This window comes from Zosterops lateralis (assembly GCF_965231275.1).
Source record: "Zosterops lateralis genome assembly, chromosome: Z".
In the NCBI taxonomy this organism is placed as follows: domain Eukaryota; kingdom Metazoa; phylum Chordata; class Aves; order Passeriformes; family Zosteropidae; genus Zosterops; species Zosterops lateralis.
Window position 1 is genome coordinate 29596390 of NC_139800.1, and position 26199 is coordinate 29622588.

General features: G+C 35.8%; 1 protein-coding gene across 1 annotated transcript in view; it reads right to left on the minus strand.

Annotated features, from left to right (window-relative positions):
• The window catches only part of PTPRD (protein tyrosine phosphatase receptor type D), a 366236-nt gene that overhangs the window by 284595 nt on the left and 55442 nt on the right, over nt 1-26199 (minus strand). The window contains exon 2 of the mRNA XM_083884531.1: nt 658-825. Within this exon, the coding sequence (XP_083740657.1) occupies nt 658-742 (85 nt within the window). The 5' untranslated portion in view covers nt 743-825. The remainder of the gene's footprint in view (nt 1-657; nt 826-26199) is intronic.

The window sequence follows — 26199 nt, forward strand, 5'->3', positions numbered from 1 at the left end:
CTAATTAAAAAGAAGATATTATCTTCCCATTAATAGATAACCTAATTGACCAAACTCCAGCAGCTACCCCTCAGTATAAGTAAATATAGGTGCCTTTTCTCACTGAATTGTCACATGTTTAGGCCAGCCACTAAGTTGTCAGTTCTGCTTGATTTGTTTGGATACTGTATTCTGTGACAGCTGTCGGAAATAATACATTAGAACAGCTGTTGCAGCACTTACAAAGGGACAGGAATTTTAATTGGACTGGATATTAATTGGGAGAGGGACTTTTTTTTTGTTTTTTGTTTTTGTTTGTTTTTTTTTTTATCCAAGTTAAGACAGAAATATTCAAAGACTGACAGATATCTTTAAGGTATTTGACCAATGTCTGGCAAGCAAGATTGGTCTTTGTTTTGACTATGTAACTTTGTGACAGTGGTCTCCACCACCTTACCATGAACTACTCCATGCTTAAGAAAAGGAGCATTAAGAAGAACAGTAAGGAAGTTGCATAAACAATCCTTTTCAAATACTGGTTGTGATCTAGAGAGGACCTCAAAGTTTTTGAAGAATCACTCAAAAAGAAACTCATTCCGAGAGTCTTGGCAACCACCAGCTGAAAACAAAATTATTCCTGATGGCCAAGACCTAAGCATAAGTGAATAATAAGCTTACTTTCAGCATCAGCATAGAGTAGCAAGCACAGGAGCACCACCACTGGCCTGACTACGTGCATCATCTGACAGCTTGGCACCAGCATGCTTTGGCAGCCTTGTTCTCACTGGCTTAGAAGACACTGCGAGTCTGTCCAGTCTGAAATTTCAGATGAAGTATTTTCAGAGCCTGTGAAAAGATAAAAAATACAATTAGCAAAATAGGCCAGAGTTTTTTTTTTCTTTTTTTTTTTTTAATGCATTCACAATTTAAGGCAAAACAATTTAAAAGACATAAGGATAAGGCAGAAAGCAAAAGAAACATAACTAATTTCAGGCTAGTGTATATAAAAGAAGATCCAAGACACAGTATATGTTAGCAGTGTTACAACACATTCCTTAGTGTACCATTACCACATAATCAAGCAACTGTCACATCCTGAATCTTTCATTAGAACAACAGCATCTTCTGAACCAAAGAAACTAGTATAGTTGATGAGGTTTAAGAAATCAGTGGCATGTATGTTGCGAGAAGGTAATCAAAGCAGCTTAGATACCCACAAATCCACATGCAAACAGGGAGTTGATACCCTGGCATCTGGTAAGAATAACACCGCAAAATCTACTTCAGAACGTATTATTAACATAGTGCATAGTTCAGCAACTTTCAAAGGTTAAAATTCTTGTTGTGATTTCCTGTACATATCTGAATTATGCCTACTAGACAAACAGAAACCTGGCAATGAATAAAGGGCTGAGGTCTCAGTTCAATCCATCTCATCTATTAGAATGTGTAACTGAGTATTATACACTGGTAGTACAACAGCTCAAGTACCTGACTTGAAAAAGAAGTGTCTTATCCTTGTCCAAATAAGCCACGCTAAGGGAAATTAAGGAATATAAAAATATTTTCCTCCTCAGACAGGAAATACTAGAGATATCCCTATGCAGCCTGACACTGGCACCAAAATAATGTGAAATCAGCTACACTTTCTGAAGGATCTGCAACACATAAGTTAAGTTAATAACTTACTAAGTACACTTACTTATTAAGTTTCATTCTACTTCATTACCACACAAGTGGTTTCCATGCAGTAAAGATGAAAACCAAGAAGGCAGAAAAAAAAGTATACTAATTATTGTTCCACTAAATAGATCTTACAGTTTTTAGGTGGCATAAAGAGCCCATTTTCAGTACAGGGAAATGCTCAAAAGAATTTACTCAAGGAAGAAAAGACATGAGCAGCTGGTAGAAATCTATGCTATGTTATGAATCTCTGTTGTAAAACCATCTTTGGAATCAGCTACTGCTATCAAAAAATACAAGCCTAAGAAATCTTCACAGGCAAAATGCTAAAGGCACCAGCTCTCCCCTTTCATTGCTACCCTCCTCATGCCAGCATTTCAAATGACAGCAAAGTCCATGAAACACCAGTTCTGTCGGACTCAATTTGTGTCCGTGCAAGCGTATCAGAGCCAACTGCTGTATAATGATTCCAACACTATCACAAAGATGAAGATGTATGAAATATACTTGCAAGGAAGAGATGATTTTTATTTTGATTCTTCTGAAATGCAGGAGTTACAGGGGAGCCCTGAACTGTCTCTAAAGTCAGCTCACTCAAGAACAAAACTATCTTTTCATTAGTACACAACCATGCTAGCTGATGTGTGAAGGTGTACGGAGAAATGTCGTGGGTACCAAGTACTCCCTTACTCCATTCAAGGGCAGAAGCAGAGAGAGAACAACACTGACAACTAATAATGGCAGCAGAGAAGGGGAAAAAATGGTACCACAAAGGTACTTATTTTACGCAACAGTTTTTTAATGGGGCACTGGGGCACATTATTTTCATGCATTTCAAGGACTTCTATCAAAATATTAAACATGGTGGCTAGCAGAAAAATTATGACTGTCTGCTTGGGGAAAAGAGGAATTTAAAAAACTTTGTGATCCTGATACGTGAATTTGCACTTATCCTCTACAAGCTCCCCGTAAATGAAGGGATGTACCACAAAACCTGGCAAAGCAAAGGCTGAAAGAAAAAAAAGGGGGGGTTTGCTGGTTTTTGGAGTTTTTTTAAGTAAAACCTCATCCTCTTCTCTTATTCTAAATGCACATACAACCACTTGGGAATACTGCACTCATTTTGTCTCCCTTGAAGGTAATATTCATTTTCATTCAAGTCATAAAATGAAAGCCCTCAGTATTCCCTTTCTTTCATGTTTCTTAGAGTCATGACTTTAGCTAACCTGATAAACACCAAGGTTTCCAGAAGACCCTTTGCTTGTTGTTTGTTCTCCCTCTTTACCTTCTTAGGCATTTAAGCAAAGTTCTAGTATTTTAGCTCAAGGACATAAGGACTAGAATAAAGACGGTGATTGAGTGGTTTTTCTTTCAAGTTGAAGATATATGTTAATGGAGGCATGCAGGTGATGGGCTGGTAACATAGAGAAAAGCAAGCCAAGAGACATTCAGGTGCTATCAAGGTTCTCCACAAAGTCTGCCTTAGCTTTACCCACAAGGAAAACAAGCCTTCAGACAGTGCTACTGACTGACAACTGTACCAACACTGATATCACATCATATATAGGTCTATATTTGGCTTATTTGTGAAAACTAACATGAAGATGCAAGTCCTTAAAAGGACTAAATGAAATTATCAAGACAACTATCAGCTTCTACATCAAGCCACCTTAGTAGTTCCAAGCTGAAAGATTCATCTAAAGCATTAGTAAATCCTAAATGATATAGTTCCATTCCTTTTGTATTTTCTCCTGATGATCGTTTGTTACATCTCGAGTGTGGTACCAAAGACAGTGAAAATACAAAGAACAATTTCAGCACCAAGTTACACTAGCCTTGTCATCAGAGAACCAGTACTTGCCTTACAGAAATAATTCTGGGTGAGGTACTATCTTAACAGCCGCTATTACAACATTCACAGTGAACCAGGGCAGAAAGATAGGGTTTCTCCATGGCAGAAGATCACAATAACTATAGAGAGGTCAACAGCTCTTTGGAAAAAAATTCTCTGTATGAAGCTTTAATAAGAGCTGGTATTATTTTAGGTTAAGTGCTGTTTAACTGCTGTATTAAATAATAAAAAATGGCTCTTCCAGTATCTCTAAAAGACTATCTATGAAACCAGGTAATACATCTAACAATAAGTAAGTAAATAAGTTACACAAGTAAGTAAGAGGATAGATTTTCCCATGATTAGTGGTATCTATTAATAGGATCAGTAAAAGCGCAGATGTGCAGCTTTCCAGAGTGTCCAATGCAGAGACAAAAAAGAATTCTCCTCAGCAGAAGTACAGCAGATGATAATACCAGGGCACAGGCACGTGTACCAATTATCCTCAAAAGGATCAACTGGGTGAATGAAACATCTGAACACTGGAATGCTTCCCTGCAGTCTGTTTACTTTAGTAGCAAAAATAATCTTTTAGGTGCTATCACAGTACTCACAAGATGGCTCCTGCTCCAAGACAATTATAGAAAATGCATACCTGGGGGCAAATTTTAGACACAACAAAAAAAGAAAAGTAAACAGGTTTTGGGTTTTTTTATCAGCTTGTTCTTCCATGCCTGAATGTGCATTTAAATGCTTGCTAACACAAATTCAGCTCGGACGGGAAGAGCTGTCAGAAAACGGACAAAAAAAGAACTCATAACAGATGCAGGGAGCCACACTGACAAAAATAACTAAGCAAACAATAACTTAGAAAATTTTGGAAGAAAGGGATTATGAAGGTAGGAGAGTTCATCTATGCTCCAAACAGGACTTCTGGTTCAACTTTTTCCAAAGTTTTAAACTGTTTAGAGATAGGATTTTAGTTCACGGTCATCTCTGGTTTGTCTCAAGGAATTCCCATAGAAACCTCCTATATTTCCCCTTAGGAAATCGAGTGGATATACCTTATATTAAAAAAAACCCCAACAACCAAACAATGGTGTTTCTCTAAGAATACATGGAAGCAAAGATTAAAACAGAAGATTATGCTGACATTCTGTTCCTACACTTGATCACATCCACAATCCTGAATTACATCCATTTCCATTTCTAATACCATGGAAATTCAAGAGAAGAAATACAAAAAAAATGTATTCAAAATGTTACTACAACTAGGGATTGTAGGAAAAGGTGCAAATACTTCCTCAATCATGACCCCTCCTTAAAAAAGAAAGTGAATTTCATGGGAAAATCTTGGCTACAAAAACATAACTGACAGCTGAATCATTACTAGAAAGAATAGAAAATAATGCATAAAATTAATTCTCATAAGCTCTTTCATCAAAATCAATTCAGAAATACCTCTGGGTAAAACAATGTCTTTTAAAGAGAATTAAATGTATTTTCCAAAGCAATGAGGGCAACTGGCAGAAGCAGAAGTTCCACATTTTGTTTGCTCTTTATTGATTAAACATGATAAATGTTTTCATAGTTGACTTGCTGGAAAAGTGTCATATTTCTTTATGCTTTTATTCTTAAAAAATCCAAAATACAAACACATGATTAAGGAAATTGAAGGACAGCTTTGCTGAGTGTTCAAAAGTTCAGTCTTACCGGTCTCTGGATAACAATACACCCTTAATGCTTGTCTACCACTGCTGAATACCTTAGTAACAGTTGTTCCAAGATAAGTGAGCACCCATGCTAAAACACCAGGTTTCTGACGTCATGCAAGCATTTTAACTACATCACTATAAAAGCACAAATGAGTTGCAGTACTAGGTGGAATTTTGACTATATAGAACAATTTAATTTATCAATCTGATTCTACATTGTAATTCTATTTTAGACTTCAACAAAATTCCTCTGTTACCATGAAAAACAGACTGGATTTTTTGGTAACTGAAGGAATCGATTGAATTGTTTAGTGAATTAATCAATTCAATGATAGCAAAGCACCGTGAAATCACATCACTGGGATCTTTCTCTCATATAGAAAATTGTTTAAATGTTCCTGGTTTTTTGCTTACAGACAGGCTTATGTTCATATGGAATCTTAAAACCGTATGGAGAAAACCTTGCCTAGCCTTATGTCTATACAGCTTCAGTTCCATTCTAAATCATGAATTAAAATACCAATTGTAAGTAGACAGGTGTCTTAATGCCTACAAACTTCTGCCATCTTAGTCACTTCTGCAGATCATAAGAACTTTTCTTATACATGATGCAGAAACAACTCATTAAAACATTGCCTAACTTCTTAACTTTGTGCCTCCAAATAATGGCTCAAGAAAAAAATTTTGTGCTGGCAATGGCTGAAATGCTGCTGAGCTGGAAATAGTCTTGCTAGATGAGAAAAGCACACCATGTTATCTGTCTATGGACATTAAAGCTCTATATTGTTGAGAATCTATGGAAATAATTTAAATCATGCCACAGATACTAAGCAGACAAAGGAAACACCTTCCACTAAGACTGACTTCTTGCTTGAAGAAACATAAACTCTGCCAATACCCTAGTCCTAACTGCTGTGAATTCCTCGCATACGTTAACCCTGAAACAGTCCTGCTCTGACTTCACCCATATAAGCAATTAAAGAAAGCAAACTCTATTCTGTCACTTGCTAAAATAAAAATGAACAGACTTACAAAAAAATCCTAAACAAACAAACAAAATCCACCCCCCCCCAAAAAAAACCCAAAACAAGAAAACAAAAAAAAAAAAAAAGAAAATGCATTTAAAAAAACCAAAAAGAAACAAAACAAACACCCAAGAAAGCTAGACAGAGAGACAGAAAAGTGAAAAAAAGAGGAGCTGCTTACAAAAAAAATAAAAAGGAGCTAAAGTAAGTATCTTGGCTATGCTGTTATTTTGCTCTTTCTTCAGCCACATAAGAGAAACAAGGTGAAACCCATACTTAAGAGGTCTAGAATCACCAGGTCACTCACTAGTGGTGTCCTCCAGGGATTAATCTTGGGCAAGTCCTATCTGATATCTTTATTGAGGATTTCAATGAGGGGCTGGAACGTATCTTTGGTAAATTCACAGACAATACCAAGTTAGGTGCGATTGTTGACTGCTACACCTGTTGATTGTAGACCTGTTGGAGGGCAGGAAGGCTCAGCAGAGGGGTCTGCACAGGCTGGATCATGGGCTGAGGCCAATGGTGCGAGGTTCAACAAGGCCCAGTTCAACAAGGCTGGGTCCTGTCCTTGGGTCACAACAACCCCAGGCAGTGCCACAGGCTGGGGCAGAGTGGCTGGAAAGCTGCCCACAGGACAAAGACCTGGGGGTGCTGTAACAGTGACTGAACACGAGCCAGGGTGTGCCCAGGTGGCCAAGAAGGCCAGTGGCACCTGGGCTATACCAGCAATAGTGTGGCCAGCAGGACCAGGGCAGGGATTGTTCCCTGTACTCAGCACTGGTGAGGACTCACCTCAAATCCTGTGTTCTGTTCTGGGCCCCTCAGTACAAGAAAGACACGAAAGTGCTGGAGTGTGTCCAGAGAAGGGCAATGGAGCTGGGGAAGGGTCTGGAGCACAAGTCTTGTGAGGAGCAGTTGAGGGAGCTGGGGGTGCTTAGCTTGGGGAAAAGGAAGCTTATCACTGTCTACAACTATCTGACAGGAGGTTGTAGCCAGGTGGGGGATCAGGCTCTTCTCAACAGAGCAAGAGTAAAGTGTCTTGAGTTGTGCAAGGGAAGGTTTAGAATCGATACTAGGAAAAAATTCTTCTCTGAACAAGTGGCTAAAGATTGGAACAGTCTTCCTTGGGAAGCTGGTTGAGTTGTCAGCCCAGACATTGTAATCAGGGATATGGTTTAGTGATGGACTTAGTGTTACAGTAATAGTTGCACTCAATCTTAAATGTCTTTTACAACATGAATTGTGCTAGATCCTATGATTCTATTAGTTGTTTCATCTGTAATCTGGTTTAAGAACAATACAATGACTGCGTTTATGCAAAAACATTCACAGACTGATTTATGACTTGTTTGCCTCAAAATAAGAAAAAGTGAAAGAACGTATCATTAGTACTAGGGTATTTGCCATATGCAGTTTGTTAGTCTTCTTTGGCAAGTACATTACTGGAACAACACTGGAACCAAGCAGCTATCACCTCTTAGAAGAGGCTGTATCTATGAGCATGTGAGCCACACACAAAAACATTCTTAGAGCCACTGTGTCATATATCACATACTCATCAGACACTCCCAGGAAAAGGGTCTCCAAAACTAGCTTTCAAGCACACGCTCCCAGCAATCATACAAAAAAGCACAACTACCAAGAGCAGCTGAGTTTTGAGACCACAGTTACTGTCAGAGGCAGCATCTGTCTGTGGCTGGCTTCTTCTCAGAGCTTGGTATGCGGATGACCTAGCAACATGACTCTACAGCTCCTCTGGTAGGCACATGACACATTAACATTGCTTATATCTAAACAGCCATCTTATTTTCAAGACAATTTTGCCCTTCTTGTGTCTTTTTCAGCAGGGATATTGCAAAAAAATCAGGTTATTCTTCATCTTTAGGATCAGACATGGTTGAAGCATAGCAGGTATCACAGATCCTAAAATAAAACTAGAAATACATTTGCAAGTTTGGAGGTAAGAAAAACCTAACTTCAGTATTACAATGTATTTTTTTTTTCTGTTCTCTGCAATTTCTTCTTCTATGGCTTTTCTTCTTCCTTTTCCCTTTATGGTTTTGTTTCAAATCTATCCAATATACTTGTTGGCTAATCAGATTGAAGCATGACTGAGTGAGACAGTGAATTTGCAGTACACACAGGACAGCAATCCAGTTGCAGCTAGTTTAGCCTGACTGCACTTTATTATAATGTTGCTGATGGCAATACAATCGTATTAGAGGAAGAGATGGAGAGCTGAAATGGTTATTTTTCAAAAGAAGTTGGCATTATAAAATTATCTGGTAATAAAAGACAAAAACTTACTGAAGCACTATGCATTTCCCATACTAAGATATGGCATAATGGTGCATGGTTGTCCCCATGTCTTCTTTTGGAAGAAATACAACAACTACGAAGTGTCTTTGTAATATAATGTATGTTTTGCTACACTCAGATAAAAAGTAAAAATAAAGTTATAAACTCTGAAGAATAGAGTTAAAAGGCAGCAAGAACCTATAGAGATTTTATTGTTGACATCTCCTTACTAAGGAAAACACCAAGTGAATCAGTACACTTTTAGACACCAAACTAAAGTCATAATGTTGACAAGCCAGTTTGATACCAAATAAAATCATAAAGTCATCAGCCAGACAGCATGATTCATAGCATGTTTTTCTTTATAGACCTCAATAACTACTATAGATTTATCTGTAATTAGAAGAAATGAATGGCTTAGTAGGGCCACTTGAAGTGGCATTTCAGGTGCTTCACAGAACCTCTCATTCAATCCCTTTCAAATGGGAAGTGAAAAGCAGAAAGTTTAATCCTCTTGTATTTAATCTGCTGAAAGCCAACTGAGATCAACAAAAGATTTCCACTGTGAAACCTATTACTAAACATTAGACATCCTAACGATTGGAGACTGTACAAAGCATTAACCAGTACAGACGCACTCCATTCTCAGTTTTGACTTTAAGATTTTTTTCTGCACTTTGAAGTGGTGCAGCTCCCATACCCAGAGCTTTCATTAACAATGTTTTGCCCAGGCAACTTGACACCTCATATGTCTTAGCTACAAGAACATGATAATAAAAAAAATCCCTCTTAGGCCTGTAGTTCATCCTCTTACAACTCTGTTACAGAGTACTAGAATAGATTAAAATGTATTATGTATTTTCCATATATTCTTCACTGGGTTTATGTTCATCTCAGGAAACATATCAGCAAGAATGTTTCAAATCTAAGTCCTGTGACAGCTTCCAAAGCATTCATCTTTTTTTTGGGTTGATGATATTAAAGAAAAACTAACTTTGAGTTTATTGTTACAAATATGTTGGTCTTAGCAACAAGCTAGTAATTTCTAACCTAACTGTCAATTGCACACTGGTATTGTGTAACCTTCATCTTCTTTTGAAGAATCTTCTTGTCCGTTCTCAGTAACAAAGTGAGAGTACGTGCTCCCACCCAACTGAACATTATTTTCATAAAGGGTATGAGAAAAAAAATTCTGAACTCTACTGTATACAGCTGTGGAAATATCTCTGTAACTTATACACCTTATATACCAATAGTACATTGTGATGAGGACAGGGCATGCCACAATGTCATAGAGTGATGTCATATTTAACAAAAATTGTTTTTCTACCCATATACTGAAGCAGTTTCATCCAGCTAAAAAACCTCCTGCATACCATTGGTTCATATATATGCTCAATTATCTCTTTCATTGCTTAGGAACATGACACAATTTCTGAAACAAGCAATCTGTTGTCTCTTCTTTCATAAATGAGCAAGAAAAATCAGAGAAAGAAATATTACAGAAGATTAAATTGGCAAAATAACCAACTGCAGGCACTATTCATCGTTTGTCTTCTAAATGAACAGTAAAAAGTCATAAAAAAGAAATGGACTGAAGATATAACACAAAAGGAAGGTTATTATCCTTGTTATGTTTGTCACCTTTTATAAAAAATACCTGGATGAGAAAACACAGAGGATGGTGTCTTAGATTACAGCTCCCTGTCATTCAGATTTTGAGCTTCTTTCATAATCTCAGCATCCGAAGGAATAAAAAATACAGATATAAGATAAAACAAGACATTTAACAGTCAGTAAAGCAAATGTTTAAGAATATACACAAACACACATTTGTGTACACACATATGCACACACAATTACAAAAAGAACTGATTTGCAGAGTTCAAAATTTTATGAAAAAATAGAAGTAGAAGAGATAACCCCATGCCTTTCAGACATGTGCCTCACACACAAAGGCTTCCAGAACTTCTGCATTTTCCCTCTGCTTTCAGCTTTTTCTCATTTCCAGAATTTCTAGATGGAAAGTAGTAAACAGTAAACACACTGCTATGAGATTCAAACTAAATAAAGAGTTTAACCTTCAGCTACACAATATTTTGTATTTAGCCATGATGAAATTAAACTAATGAACTAATGAAAGTAGAGAACTAGTTCCATTACCAATCCAACTGAGAAAATACTGAGTCCAATGAAATATTAAACAGTTCATATAGGTGACTTTCAAAAACCATTTCAGAATTTTACCCCATGTTCTGTACAAAATGCCAGAGACTGACATTACAGAAGTACACAGTAACTTTAAACCTTCAGACAGTCATATTGAAGTATTTCAAGATTTTTAAAGACTCAGCTTACATTAATTCCCTTTTCAGAACATGAAACAAAACTACTTATAATTCTTGGAGGAAATGTGCCGTTTAAAAAATCTTACTGACTGTCTATTAGCACCATTAGCACCCATGTTACCACAACACTGTCTCCCAAACACGGGCAGAAAAAAGGTTTATGCCTTTCCTTCCCCAGAAAAATGTCACCCGTATTACACTCAAATTCCACATGAAACACAGTGCTGTGACTGACAGTGTTTTGTTGAAATCCCAAGGCTGTACACCTTACACTATGAATGAGGGCTGTAACTGGCAGTGGGAGCACAATGGTCAAACATTTCTCTGGAGTGTTAGCACTATCTCACAAAGATAAAACCTCTGTAATAAATTTTAGAGGGTGGTGCAAATAATATCCTAAATAATTAAAAAAAAAAATCTAACACAACCTAGAAACACAATTCCTGTTTTGGCTTCACTTACCCACTATTGTTAGTTTTAACGAAGAATCTGGCTAGATGAATGAAAACTTTTTGTTTGTTTGCTTTAGATCAGTGTATTCTGGTTATTTATACTGATAACAAAGTACTATTTTTCAACACATCAAAAGGCTAGAAGATGAGCCTGATGTTCTACCTGAAACAATGCAAGGCACTTGTGGGAGTTTCATCTTTCGAAACAGAAACGCATGAGCAACTATTATAAACCCAGTAAAGGTTCTGCAGCATTTCCATTATAACTGATATATCTCTGGGTGTGTGTACTGTCCCAGGAGCATTGTTCTGGATTGATTAGCATCTTTATAATGAAATGCTCGATTACAGCTTTGAAAGAGATAATTATGAAGGGAGGGTGTATTTTCCAGTTAGGGATTTTGTTTTGATTTTTTTTAATTATCAGTGCATGAAAGCCAGCTGTAGAAGTTCTGACTGCACTGTCGCCTCTTTGGAAAGAAACTACATTTTGTTGCTCTCACTGTGCATAAGTTAAACTGAATTGCCAGTTATGACTGGTATGGGAGTTTTATTTTCAACTGTCAGGGTGTGCAGCCAGCTGTAACCAATTTTTCAATATCTTGAAAAGCCTCATTTGAAGTATACAGATGTGAATGACTTTGGGACCTTCTCGTTAGTAAACAGTAACATTTTTCAAAACATTTTTCACTCCTACTTCTTCAGTGTGAAAGAAAAAAAAAAAAAAAAAACTGTAAAGAAAGGTACACATTATGGATGTTCTGCATATCTTTAGCATGACCTGTAAAAAGGCCAAAAAAAAATGTTGGCGGTATGTCCAAGGTTGGGCTCATGTTTCAGACTCTCTCTTATGTATATCATAATGTTGTTAAACCATTGAAAAATTTGGCACCTTCTGCCAAGAAAAGTGACCCATTTTTTATGAAGTTTAACAGCAAATGAATGGATAGGGAAAGTGCTTTTGATTTCAAAGGTCAGAAGTCACAAGAAAAAACTATGAGTATTTCCTTTCCTTAGCGCTCTGCATACTGAAGCAAGCCCTCAATTTTAAAACAGGTTTTCTACTAAAGACACTTATTCAGCTGTTGAGCTGATGTGTTAGTTTCAATGGCTTGCTCACTGAAGGTGCTAGAAGATACATGAGAATTACGATTTTATTCATTATTTATAAATTAGAAAAACAGAAACAACTGGATTAAGTGAGAAAAAGCAGGGATATATTCCAAGCAATCTCTAACCCTTTGATATCCAAAACCAGAATTCCTGCATACAACAGATCCTCCACTGCTGCCAGCACAAGGTTAAAAATGCTTTGAAATGTTTGAAAAGACAAGTCACAGGCTAAAGGACAAGGGGAGGAAGAAAGTAGGGGGCATTTTTATGCCTTAAACAAAATCTAAACTCCCTAATGGTGGTCCTGTTCAGGTACCTGTAGATGAGTCTGTCATGTCTTTTTGAAGTCCACAGTATGCAGACTCTTACTGTACTCTTTGTAAAATTTACTTCGCAATCATTTCCCAGCTATTAGCACTGTGGAAACCAGGACTACTTCTACAAATCATGTCATTGTTGCATTTCTCCTTTTTTAAAGACTCTGGAATCAAAAATAAAATAATTTGCTTCAAGAATTAATTTTATTTTTTGTAAATCAGCTCCATTAAATATCAAACAAATGTGAATCACTATTTTAACATTTTAACCAATGCAACTCTTCTCTTTTTTTCTTCTTTTCCAATATTTAGGCATAATCTTTGCGCCGGAAATAAGCAGCCCTGATACATTAATTTAGTCATGTCACAACTACTGTACTACCATACGGACACTTCCATATTAAACATTTTAATTTGAAATACTGTAATGGAAGATCCAAACTTCCAGACCAAACTTCCACCAGTCTTTGTGTCAGAGACTATTTGGGATCTAGGACAAAGATGTACACTTGTTTACTAAGGCACCAAAAATTACAATTATTTTGGAGGATGGCTTGAATTTATCTACATAGAATTTGTTTTACACTTTTTCTGTGGATTTGTGAATGTACTGCATTGTCTCAGTGTAATTCATTTGTTCCTATAGTGCATAATCAAGTTTTTTTCATTTTTATCAATAAAGTTTCCCTTTATTTCTGTAGATGAGATCTTGAACAAGCACATCTACACAAATGCCAAAGCAGTCATTTGATTTGGCATTGAATTTGGTGTCCAGCAATAGATAAATGCTAACTGAAATGCAAATCTTTTTCGAATGATTTCAAAAAAAGTTAAACCTTTTTTTCTAAACTTCTTCCAACAGGTAGACTTCCTTAAGTTCCTAAAGAAATTTAAAAAACAACATAAAAATTTCATGCTGATTTCCAATCTTCAAACTTAAAGATATGAAAAATGTTAAACCGGATCACTGCACAGAACTGACAAATGTAGAAATGCAGAATTTCATTCAAAACTCATTAAACTTTAAAGCAAAGTATCATAATCAAATGGATTACAATGATTTCTGCAATTCTGACTCTCACATAGAATTTATTGGTATTTGATATAATTACACTCTCATTTTTTGGTACTATTTAAATGTCTGAAACAATTCCATCCCTTTTTCAATGTTCTGCTACTATTTAACCACACAAGTATAATAAAAAATAATCTGCTGACACGCTGTTCTTCTTTATATTTTGTGTTCTTTTTACTAGACTTCTAACTTAATAATCATTGCTGTCACCCTCAGTACTTCCTACCTTTTCCTCACAGTGAGAACCAAGAAGACTTAGACACTGAAATCCCTCAGAAATTAGACACATTTGAAAATTTATTTTAGAAAATAGAGACTGGAGCTCTGTGAATATAAGTTGGAAGTAATATCTATGTTAGAGGGTAAAATATGAGCACACAGAAAGATCATGCTACTTTTCTGTAGGAATATCCAACTACAAACACATACAGCTGTGTCTATTCTGAGTGAATTATGGCTTACTAATGGATCTACAATGATGAGCAAACTCTATATGCATAAATACGCCTGAAAAGGGTTCTTTCTTGACTCAGTATCACAGACACAGTACTGGACCCTAATCCTAACTGAACTTAGAGACACCCAATATTCCATTTAGTTACAGAAAGGTCAGGAAACATTTAAACAAATCTTCATGTTTAAGCAGCTGAGGTAAATGGACTGATCCCTCCATTTCCTCAAAGGATGCTTCTTTCATTTCTAAGTGATGCTGGCAGACCCTTATATTAATTAAAAAAAAACAACAAACCTCACCTTTAAGCAAAGTCATGGGGACATTCTACTGAATACTAAAACATTAGTAAATTTCCTTTGAAAATGGATCTGTAAGAGAATTCTTACTTCCACATCCTGAAAACACTAGATATCCACTTTACAACAGGATGTCAGTCTTCACCACATTCACCTACATACAACACATCTGCAAGAAGTAGGAATTATCAGACTGCCTAATTATCAGACAACTGACAACAGAACCACTTTGAATGACTCATTTTTTTTATCCCTGACACTCAGTAAGACCTTTTATTAGGCAAAAAAAATATATCTCTTAGCGAGACTTTCTCTGGTTATGGTGCATGCACACAAATTCAATCACTCTTCTAATCAACCATGAACTAAAAAGGAAGCTTTATTTTTTTCCTTAAGGTGATTTTAGCATGTCTCTTTTAAGTCACACACTAAAGCAATTTTTTTTTTCTAATGCCTGGAGTATTTATGTGGTCAATCTGTATTTCTGCGCAGAGATACATCTAGTTGCATAGGTGTATTTTTATGGGCATGTAGAAATATTTTCTTATACATCCATAAATCATCAGAATAAAATAAAAAAAAAAAATCAGGGAAGACACTTGTATCAGAGGGAAAACTTTTGCATCAACAGTGAGTAAAATCACTGTTTTATTATATTTACTTAAAGACAGACCATGATGTGCTGATAGAGCTCACTCACCTTCGTCTCAGAGAAACTATTTGCAGTTCATAATATTCACTTCCCAAGCCTGACATGATAAAAACCAAACCAAACCAAACCAAACAAAACAGATGTAAAGCTAAATTTAAAAGATGTATTACATGTCTTTCAAACAATGAAAAGTGCAGTGGACTGAATCTGGTAAATACTACCTCTTACTCAAAGCACCTGCTTTTGTTAGCAGTTCCTTCTGGAGGATTCTGCAGAGTGCTTCCACTATGTTCACATTTCAAAGAACCTAAACAGTCAGTTGAATTTTTATCAACAGAAAGTGACAAGACAGCAGATGGGATACAATGAAATGATGTGTACATAAATCTATATATTGTCTAGTTTATATATAACAACCATTTTGAAAATGTTATTGCAAAACCGTAAGGTGGATACGCAATTATTTCTTTTTTACATAATAGATAAATATATTTTTAGGATAATTAATAAATATGTTGCTTAGAAACTCTGAGCACTTATTAACTCCATTTAATAATAGCTGTAATCCCAGTTTATTTAATGCTTACAATAGTTCTGAATTATTTTGTGCACTTCTTCCTACAGGTGAGTGTGAAAGCACATAGATTCTCTAGTCAGTGAAAAAAACTGCTTAGACATGTTCCCATTCTAAATAAGTACTCTCTTTGCAACTAAGCCAGGAAAGGACTCCAAAACTATACAAGTGACCTAAGGTCATGTAAATATTCTCTTCCTACCTAGAAAGAGGAAAAACTTGCTTAACTTTATCAATTAGAACTGTGTAAGAAATAGATATCACTATCCCTTGTATGGAAGTGAGACGTAAGTCTCATTTGAAATGTCTGGTATGGAAGCAGAGCTCTACACTTCTCTTGATTTCTATACAGGTCATTATTCAGATTATGGACCTTCGAGATTGAAGATCTGTAAAAAGCAGAAATTCATTCTTAGTTCTAAACTGGCACAAAAATAAAGCAACCTAAAACCACAGAATATTTCTAAATTTTGAAAAGGTCATATGAATATAGAGAGCATGAAGCAATACCATTATCTGTAAAATTCCAAAGGCTGCTCCTTCAACTTCGTAATATTATGTTTTACTGACATGTTCTAAAATTATATCAAGCAAATACCAGTTATTAATAGTTATAATAATTTGGAAAGAAAATATTAAAATATTTTTTATATATCTCAACATATCCTTATTAGAACAGACACATAAATTTTAATACTTTTGGACATTTCTCTGACTTTGGTATTCGTTAAAGCAATAACATTGCAGCAAAAATTACCTGGAGTGAATTTCAATGCCTTGGAAATAAACTACGAAGAGCACAGACTGTGAAGAACATAGAATCACTCAGAACTGTAAATCAGAGAACCAAAAGAAAAATGGTCTCTTGATTTTAGAGTTTCTTTTAATCTTTCTTTGATTATAGTAGCATTAATAGCCAAAAGACTAAAACACTATCCTTGCTCTCCAAAATCCAAGATCTTATCTACGTTCTGAAGAATACAGGTAGAAAAATTTTGATTGCAAAGTCCATTGAATAAAGCTGTGCTCTAAAATGAAAGCCCAGAATTCAGCTGGCTGGCCAATTTCTATTACTTGCCCTGCAACTAACAAAAAAATCTGCTCCCCAAACCCTCTACACAATGCAGTCTTTTAGCACATATGTACAACCACTACATTTTGCTACTCTAAAAGCCACACTATTTTAGAAATTACAAGTTAAAAGAATCTCACAACTAGTGTCAGAAAACGAATTGATTACCAATATAAACAATTTTTAAATCATGTTTTCATATTAAGTTGATAAAAAATTGCAAAAAATCATTATAGTCATAGAAGTCAATTTTCAATTCATGCCATTTGTCTGCACCCACTAAAGATTTGATTATTTATCTACTGTTGCCAACTTCTTTCATAAGCAGAAAGCAGATTCTTAGTAAGATGTTTCTCTTACCTTATTTCAGAAAAGAAATAGACATAGACACTGGTGTAAAACCCCAGACTAGCAGGTTTTGTTCAGAGCAGCAAATACTAACTACAAACATGAGACTCCTCCATAAAAGTAGGTATCTGACCAGACTAAAAGTGACAAAACACAAATTACATGACTACATGGGCTTGGGAACTTTGGCTGCTCCAACTGATTTTAAAAATACTTGCCATGCAGTATTGATAACTACCTGGTAAATTGAACTAGCTTCCTTAAAAAGCTCAGATTAAACATCTCAACACCAGAACATTCTAAATGGTAGTCTACTTGAACAGAACTAAAAATTAAAACCAAGTCAAAGTTTACTGGAAAACTAGGAAGAATTTGGTCTGAAACATCATCTGTCAACCTATCAATCATCACAAAAACAAGGCTGAGAGAAAAATAGAAGTATTTCTCTTGTATTTTGCAAACCAATCACAGTGCAGTCTTTTGAGATGGTTCACATAGTTGTCTCAGAGAAAACAGAGAGATCTTTCATATGAAAATCATATGTATTTTTACCATAAAACACAATCATTTATAAATGCCAGAAGTACAATTTACCTGCTTAAAGTCACTTTTTAGTCCTGTAAATAGCTAGTTTTTTTGTTTCTCTCCTTCCTCCATAAAACAGAACCGTACTATCCTTTTAAACTTAAAAGGCTTTTTTTTGTTTGTTTGTTTATAGAAAGTATAAAATTAACAGTTTAATGTCACAGTCTTAACCGGATAATGTAATATCAATACTGTTTTCAAAAAATGAAGAAGTTTTATCTTGACATTTTCTTAATTAGTTTTCTCAGTTTTTACTTAACAAGTCCAAAAATTTATTTGAAGTTAGAAAGCTAAAGTAATAATCAAAATCAAAATACAATATTTAGTGTTGTCAAATGGTTTTTCTTCTCACAAAAGTGTGGATGACCTACCCTGTTTGGTAGAAACAAACTGCTTCAAAAGCAAGTCCACATAGTAAAAAAAAGCATTATACTGGTTTCTTAATACATTTTACACACACACACACACACACACACACACAAACCCAACAGAAATTAAAGCAAAACAAAAACCAAAAAAAACAAACTGAACCAAAAAATCCTGCAAAGCAAAATGCAAACCCCATACCTGTAAAAAAAAAAAAAATTACAGTAAGCCTCAATGAGTAGAATATGGTGAGCTAGAAAATATGATAAGGTCTTGACTTTTTGATCAGGAAACTATACACAGGTCAAAAGAATTTCTCAACAGTCTACTGAAAAATTTTCAAAATTACAGCAAATGGAAGGTTGAGTCCAAAACATGCATTTCCGAATCACCTCATTAGTTTCAAATCATGAGGCTATAGAAAGCCAGCCAAGCAGCTTCAGGACACTTTATAAAAATAATCACAGTAACTCTAGTAGTCTTCTGAGGACAGGTGAAGGAATAAAAACTTGCCATCTATTTTTTCTACCATCTACTACTATAATATACCACCTACTACGTCTACCATTTTGTCCGCATCCTTTTATATTTGAAAAGCAGGTATGCTGATGTATGCTTCTCATCTATGCTTTCAGTCTGCATGTGTCATGCTCTTAAGTTCATACTTCTCATTCCCATTTCTGCTGTGACTCTTTAGACATCTTTTGTGGCATTTATATCAAAATATGCACTGATGCAGTACAAAGCTCAAAGGTGTTTGTCCTAACCAATGTCATTAGTCTTGCAATCCATGTAAAATTTCTTAATTCCTCATTCAGAATATATTTTCCTTAAACTTTCATTAAATTTAGCAGTAGGCAAACAAGGACACAGACAATTACTGTCTTTTCAGAGGTGTAAAACTAAAATTTCAATACTATATGTTTGCAGAGATAAGCCGTAAGTTGCTGGTAGACAGAACGGTGGGTAATTGCTGCGAGCTCCTAGACTGAGCTAAAAGGATAATTAAGGTGAGATTTACCTGAACTGTGGGAAAAACTTTTTATTTATAGTCAGTAAAAAAGACCACCTTTGGTCTACATGGATGGAGTACCTCCTACTCACTTTACTCTTGACTTCAAACGACTGGTTCTTCTGGCTAGGAAGAGGCCTTTCAAACTACTATAGCAATGCCTCCTGCTGGTCCTAAGACTCATGAGAGTGTTCTGAAAGTAGTTTGGAAAAAAGCATTACCATGGACAATCAAGTATGTTAGCACTCTCAGATTCATACAGCTGACATTTTTAAGTACATACATACTTCTATATATAGGTATGGACAAATTATCTATCTATCTAGTAAAATAAAAGTGTACCACCTGGTTCCTAAACATTTGCTTCTTCAGATTATGTTATACTTTAATGACTAACTCTGAAATTTAAGTGACACCAAATGATTGAATTTGCGTAATCTAAGTAAAGTTCCTCCTCAACTACAGCAGAAAAGCTGTAGGAAAAGAGATTCCAGGAAATAGAAATCAAAATAACGAATTACAAACAAAAAATCAGCCTACTAAGAGTTCAGTATGTCAGTTCACAAAACAGAACATCAAAAATGCCTGAAATATACAGTCAAAGAGTAATTGTTGAAGTACATGAAATATTTCATTGTAATTAATGGCAGAGTTTTTACTGTTGGTGGCTAGTAATGAGTGTTCAAAGCATAAAAACATCTTAATTCCTAGTTGCTTATACCTGATACCACGTAGGTGTGGGAAATAGAATTTAGAATACTCCCTTAAGGTTAAACATTCAATAAAGTTCTTTGTTGGCTTACTGTAACCAGTTGGTTGAACATTGAATAAAGTTCCTTGTTAGTTCACTGTTATATTGTTAAGTTTGCTGCTATGTAACTAGTGTTTGTAACCTATTAAGTTTTACATGTTCTCCAGTAGTTCCCGCACCCTTCCCCAGTTAGAATTCTTTGCAGCCAGTTTGTTAAAGTTCTTGATGTTAGATATGTAACCAGTTTGTTAAAGTTCTTAACGTTTGTTATATAACTAGTTTGTTAAAGCTCTTGATGCTTGTCAAGTCTCATCAAGTCTCATAACAAATGTTTCACCTGGAAGTCCCTGTACCTTGCCCCAGCTCCTACTTCCTACTTCCCCTACACTCCCACTGCTCCCATAGAGACTTGCGCACATCTACATATTCAAATGAAGGAGCTCCAGCACTGAGTAATCACCCCTAACAACGAGCCAAAACAAACTAAAAGCCCCAAACTGGCCACCCTAGACAGGAACACATGAAAGACCTCGAGGCCCTCGGAACCCATTCCTCGGCCGCTCTCCATGAGTTGACAGTGAAATAAGAGAGTCAGCACTCCGAGTGTCTCAAGGACAAAAGGGAACCTTGGCTTTCTAGCCCGACCCCTTCCTGCTCAGAGCCTTCCCAGAGACTCCTGCGAGGACGGAAGGCCCAGCTCTGCCTGCTCGTCGGACAGAACTGAAGATCCCTCCTCCAGCACGTGGTCTCGGGAGCAGCAGTGGTGTGCACACGGCCCTAAGCCCCCATCCCTGGCTGTTTTCAATAAAGGCCATTTTCAAAAGGAGAAGGTCTCCTGACCCTATTTATAACATAGGTATGGAAGACTGTCAGTCTCCGGAATGCATCTGGAATGCCTATTTAGAATTGCATTAGTTCCTTTAATATTACAGAGCCTTAGCAACAGAAGCTCTGTCAGTGCACCTCCTACTTTAGCCCATACAGAGAAGGTTGTCATGAACAATGAATCACATGCAGAGGTTTCACAACACCCTTCAGAGTCCGCTTCAGAGCACACATCTACTACTGTGCTGCCTACAAATGAAGTTTAATTCCAAAATCCATGTTCTCTTCTGTATTCCATTTAACTACTGCTGCAGCGGGATCCACTTCTACACTTGGTGACCAACTAAGAAAAAGAAACACAAGGGATGAAAAAATCAAAACTGTAAGGTCTCAGGAACACTGGAAATACTGCTCTTCAAACACCAGCCCTCTTCCGGTTCCAGATAAAACAGAGGTATCCAGATGATCACATGCCAAAGAGTTCTCTGTTACTGACAAATAAATCAAGCAAGTGGCTCTTGCAGTCATGTATGTGAGGAGGAACCTCAGCTAGTGCCCATCCTCTTAGATGCAACTAAAAAATCTCAGCATGCCTAGTAAGAACACTGCAAATAACAACTAGAAACACCTGTATGAAAAAAACCAAACAAACCACCTTCTTTCTAAAACCATAGATCTATTTTAATACTGATAGCTAACACAAATGCACTATTGTCTGGATAAAGTATTCAGATCATTTCAGGGCATAACTGGTTTAGGTGCTTAGGATAGCAAGCACTTTTTTTTTTGCCCTGGACAGCCAAAATATACCTTAAAAATAAAAAACACCAAACTCCGAACCAAAATCCAAACAAAAAAAACAAAAACGAACACACAAAAAAAAGCAACAAAAAAACCCCAACAACCACCTCAGAAGAAAAAAAAAAAAAAAAAAAAAAAAAAAAAAAAAAAAAATCCCCCCAAACCAACCCCAAAACCATAAAAGCCACCAAACTGTAGTATGTGAAGCCAAGGCAGCAAGGGATCAAGTAAATCAAAATATAAACCTCTGTCTGCCCTTTGGATCTAAGTACAGTATCTGCTAGAGATGAAAAAGCTTGAAAGAGTAAAATGATAAAAGAAAAACTCATTCTAAATCCAAGAGAAAGTATTCTGTAAATAGCAATAAAACCCAGCAGCATGTAATGTCATAATTTCTTAATTCTCTGATGTATATAATTCATGCTTTCTTTATAAAACCTTTCTCTGGTTAACCTTCTTTTTTAAAATTTCTGCAGTAATATGATTTTTAAAATTATGATTTAAAACTTCTCATTTTAGTAATAACTAAAACCCCCACAAAACACCAAGATAACACTAAGTGCACTGATTGAAGAGGAAAAAAAAGGTATCTTTAGTCACCAGTATGCATAGCTGCCAGAAACTAATATAGATGTGACAGCATATAAACTGTGAAATGCCAGTAAACTGTGTCAATTATTCTGGTATGTTTGTTTATTGCTGCTTCAGGATATCACTAAACAGATAGATCCTTTTGGTAAGCTGTGTCCATATACCATAAGCGCACACATCCTACCCAGTTGAAACGCCCTCCAGGAACTACTAACTTGTGAATGATTTCTTCTGTGTCCAGTCAGAGTTATACCTACTAACCAAATGCAATTTTCTGGACATTATAATGGATTTGCTTTTCATTTTATGAAATAGTTTTATGCAATTTTAAAGGAGCTTGAGTATCTGGCAAGCCATTTGCAAAACTATTTTATTGACATAAAAAGGTATAATTAAAACATATGAATCAGCAGTCTCAACATTTAGACACACACTGTAGGACTAGTGGAACTCTGGTACAAATAAACAAATTCAAGGCATAATCTTATTTTGAAAGTAAATGTGATAACACTCGTAAAGGAAAGAGTTGTATGCTATTCTAGGTGAGATAAAGTTCAGAGACTATTCTCCAGTGCTTGTCTCAAACTACATTTACAAGTTATTATAATCTTCAGGATAGTTGTCTGAATAATACATACAGATGTATCAACCACAACACATATATTTCTGCATCACAGGAGTAGGAGAAGTTTAGAGAAGATAATTCGATTTAGAATGAAAAGAAGATACAGATTACAATGGTTTATGAAAAAAAATGAAAAGAAAAACAAACACAAGCATGCTAAAGAAAAAATTAAGTAAAATTAAAAATTAGGCACAAATATCAAAACAATGTATCATTCTCAAATTCCACTTGCACGGTGATACCAAGGAGCATGTTAGCATTATCCAAATAATACTGAACAAAGTACTACTTTGACCAAATGAACAACAGTATATTCCTTGGACTTTGGACTCATATTACACAAGGAGGAACTGCTATGAATTGACACTGGCAACTTCAATTTTAACTCTCTCCAAAATTGTATTTGTAGATGACAAAGAAAATCAGATAGGTAAATACATAAATTCAAGAAAAGATAGTTAATACAATTTAGAATATGTTAACAACTGTTTTGTGCTGTGGTGCAACACTTGATTTCCTCATGGAAAATTTCCTTTGAGAAATTACCTGGTATTAATACTTGGCAAAATTATTAAAACAGCTTTACCTGATTTGTACATAGTACAAAGCATGGAATTCCAAGTAGCATTTCAGTGTCCAGACAGTAACACCTATGACAGGTGTACACTTCTTTAATAAACAACATCCAATCCTGACAGAATGATACTGCATAATCAATATTCCACCATATATCCAATGGTTAATTAGCTCATTGTCTATAAATGTTACTATATAGGACTGGAAACTTAATTACTCCACCTGGAAGTAATCTTTTTGCTTCAACAGGCAATACTTTAAAAGAGTTGTTTCAAATGATAGTGTTCCAAGCACAGGCAGAAAGTCTGGATAGCTTGAGGGCACCCCAACCATTTTTGCTGACTATCTCGTCCCTGCGTCTAAAATTATTATATGACTGAATTGCATAGTTTCACCTTGCAGGGAGAGCAATTAGTTTTCCTACTCCTCTCCCACAAGAGACAGAAAATCAACCTCCCACACTTCAGATAAATACACGTCGCAGAGCAGATTTTTCCCATGCTGATTTAAACAATAATAGTTCAATTACATTTAATTGTAGATATCCTCTAACCATGCTATACCATCTCTTTTCTAATCCCAATGTTACAAGAACTGCATATAGGAGAAATAAAGCAGGTAAAAATGAAGTGCAAAGCATTTATTTTCACTTTTGACATTACTGCTATTCTGCTTCAACATTGAAAAATTATATTTAGTCCATATATTTAACATCACCTAGTGTCATGAGAGAGACATCTGCAGGATTTTTAATTTTCATTCTTCATATATCCTGATACTTTCTCAACAGAAGTGTCGAACAATGTATTAATGACAAATTCCCAAGACTGTGCCCCTTCAGCCCTTGGAGTTTAACTCCTCTCACATTACAGTATTTATTGAATTTCCAGGCCAAACGGTGTTCTGCTCCATAAAATTCTGACAAGTGGACTCTGCCAAGCTAATAACGGCCTCATTCTGCTGAAATAAACTTATTTCACTGCGGCAAACAAAATGACATGACCTGGAAAGGTTATTTTTAACTGGGTAACAACCCAATACAAACCAAGCCTCTCTCACTAAATTCTGAAAACCGTTAAGACAAATTTCTTAAATGTAAATATGTCCTAACACTAATTCACTTATCTCTTACTCTGACTGTACAGGACTAGCGAGGTATTTTTTAAGGTCTGTGCTGTTTGATTTTCTTAATCAGTAGTTCAGCAAACTTATTAAACAATGCCTAGTGATTCACTCAGTGGGGACTGACCTAGCAAGCACAAAACTCATGCCAGGATGCTGTGTCCTCCTACGTTCTTTTACCCTCTGTCGTTTTATGATTTTTGTCTGTTTATCTCACAAAGTTCTATTAAATCTACCCTCCTTACAGATGATAAATCTGAGAAGTATTTTCTTCAAAAGGATTTCTTTCTCTCTGATTAATTTTATACTGATTTTTACATTGCCATTAGAGACGTGAAGAATAAAGGGTTAGAGACTAATCTGGCCTTCTGGAAAGGCTGCGTCTTCTACACATATGGCAAGTTCTTCATAATGGTCATTCATGTTGTGAATGTTTGTGCAGTAATATTCATGAACTGCCTTCTTCAAGCTGCCCATATTATTCTACTAATATGACATATTTTCTACAGACTGCAACTGCAGACTAACCAACAGTTTTGGGTGAGATCTGTATCAAGTTTCAAATTGTAGGAGACCACAAGAGAATCTTTGTAAAACCTCAAATTTTGTACAAACATGCTGCGCCCTGCTAGGTACCTCTTTACTAATAAATTGGACAGTCCTTGACTGCAAACAGCCAGACTCCAGCAGTTTGCTAAAGACAAGTTAGAACACCCACAGAAAACAAGAGGATCAGAATAATGATCACTCATGAAAATAATGAGTTTCAGAGAACAGAAGAAGTAAAGTGGAAAAAAGCCCGATCGAACCCAAGGAGAAACCACAAAAGCGAAAGAACACTGCCTTTTCAGGTATGGCGTGCAGTTTATCAACAGCAGTGGCAAAAGATCTAGAATTTTAAAATAGTGCCTTCAATCACTTAACACTAAGCTAGAAAAACACAAAAAGCTATATTTGTTAGGTACATGATCTTACTTCTATACATATTTTAGATATATATATATAGATATATATATATATATACACACATATATATAGAAAATTTTTTAAAAAAATTTGGGGGGGTATATGTTCTTAAAAATGCATTATCATGCAAAGCACAGAACAACTAGAAAATTTCTCAACAGTCATGATACGTCTAATCTATCAATCCAAGTTAATTCTGATATTAACAATCCTGTCTATTTACCCCAGCTATAAAGCAGGCTAGTAACCCCCTGGGCTACATTAGAAGGAATGCTGCCAGTTGGTAAAGTGATGTGATTCTTCCCATCTTCTCAGCCATAGGCTTTATACCTGTCTGTCATCTGAGAGTGGAAGATACAAATTAATTCATATTCACTGGATTTTTTTCTAGGAAGTACTGTGCTTTTCACGTATCAGAGACTGAGTGTCCTATGACCTCAGAAATACTTGTATATGACACTGTGTTAACTTATTCGTAGCTATTTAAGTTTTGCAATGTTCAGCTCTCAGAGTCAAGTATGCAAACTGCTCCCTTTTTTTTACCCTCTAGCATAAACTGCCACAGTCCTTATTGATGCTGATCTGAAGTAGATCGGAGAGCACTTATTTACCTCAATTGATCTATCATGAGATGAATATAAGAAAGGCAAGAAGACATTATTTACTACTTGACTGATTAACTTACCCAGACTTCCTGCAAAAAGCCTGATTTTGCCAACCATCTGTGTCTTCTACTATTATTTT